Raw genomic sequence first — 1,185 nt, forward strand, 5'->3', positions numbered from 1 at the left:
CCTCAGGTGACAGCTCCTATGGGGAGACAGGGAGATGCCCCCAGGCTCTCCCCATCGCTCCCCCTGCCTCTCCCCTTGCAGATGTCGACGAGTGCGTGGAGGGCACTGACAACTGCCACATCGATGCCATCTGCCAGAACACCCCCAAGTCCTACAAGTGCATCTGCAAGTCTGGCTACACCGGCGATGGGAAGCACTGCAAAGGTAGGGACACATGCCAGAGCCAGAGCCCCTTCCACGAGTTACAGTCTCAGCAGGTTGGAGGCTGGCAGTGGCTTGTCAGCAATGTCCTCAAGCAACAAGCCTCCTTGTTTACCCTATTGCAAACCTTTTATTCCCCTTTTCTGCCCCAAACTCCTGGTCTGGTTTCACTGTGAGGGATGGAGATAGTGAGGAGAGGAGTGTAACTGTCCCTGATGGTGTGGAGGCATCTGTTGTGTTCTCATTGGATCCCTAGGTAAAACATTACAAGTTTAGAAATAAGATATATAGATACAGGTGTTGAAGAGGTACAGCTTCAGGTGGTAGAGATAATGGTGTAGATACACACATAGATGTAGATGTAGACCTAGATATAGATATATATATAGATATATATATATGCAGCTGAGTGGGGCAGGGAAATGGAAAGAAATGGCTCCTGGTAGAAGCAGCATCAGGAGAGCAGGAACTGGGCAGGGGATAAATTCCCAGCTCAGCTCAGAGTGGGTCCAGGGTTGGGATGGGCTGAGTACAATTAGCAGTGGGATTAAAGTGCTCCAGGCACAGCCAGGCTTTGCCATGGAGACAGGCTGGTGGGAAATCCTGTGGGATTCTCAGAGTACTGGTGCTGAGGTTTTAAGAGGATGGGTTAGCTGGAAGTCCAGGGTTTAGGCTAGGGAGGAGAGGGGATGTTTCTGCAGGGTGTGGAAGGATGCTGCAGGTGATCATGGAGCTGGGGACCTGCTGGAATATGCAAAGGCCCCAGGGCACAACACCCACCAGGTCACAAACAGGCTGGCAATGGCGAGCAGCCCCTGTGCAGTGGCAGGACCCCCACCATAGCAGCCCCCCCAGCTCCTCTGCCTTCCTCTCTCTGCAGATGTGGATGAGTGTGAGCGGGAGGACAACGCGGGCTGCGTCCACGAGTGTGTGAACATCCCCGGCAACTACCGCTGCACCTGCTACGATGGCTTCCGCCTGGCG

At 53.8% G+C, this 1,185-nt stretch overlaps 1 protein-coding gene across 1 annotated transcript in view; it reads left to right on the forward strand.

Annotated features, from left to right (window-relative positions):
* The window catches only part of SCUBE3 (signal peptide, CUB domain, EGF-like 3), a 34,943-nt gene that overhangs the window by 9,573 nt on the left and 24,185 nt on the right, over positions 1-1,185 (forward strand). Inside the window, 2 exon segments of the mRNA XM_010007094.1 lie at positions 82-204; positions 1,082-1,172. Coding sequence (XP_010005396.1) covers positions 82-204; positions 1,082-1,172 — 214 coding nt within the window.

This window comes from Chaetura pelagica, unplaced genomic scaffold (genome assembly GCF_000747805.2).
Source record: "Chaetura pelagica isolate M959 unplaced genomic scaffold, ChaPel_1.0 scaffold757, whole genome shotgun sequence".
Lineage (NCBI taxonomy): Eukaryota > Metazoa > Chordata > Aves > Apodiformes > Apodidae > Chaetura > Chaetura pelagica.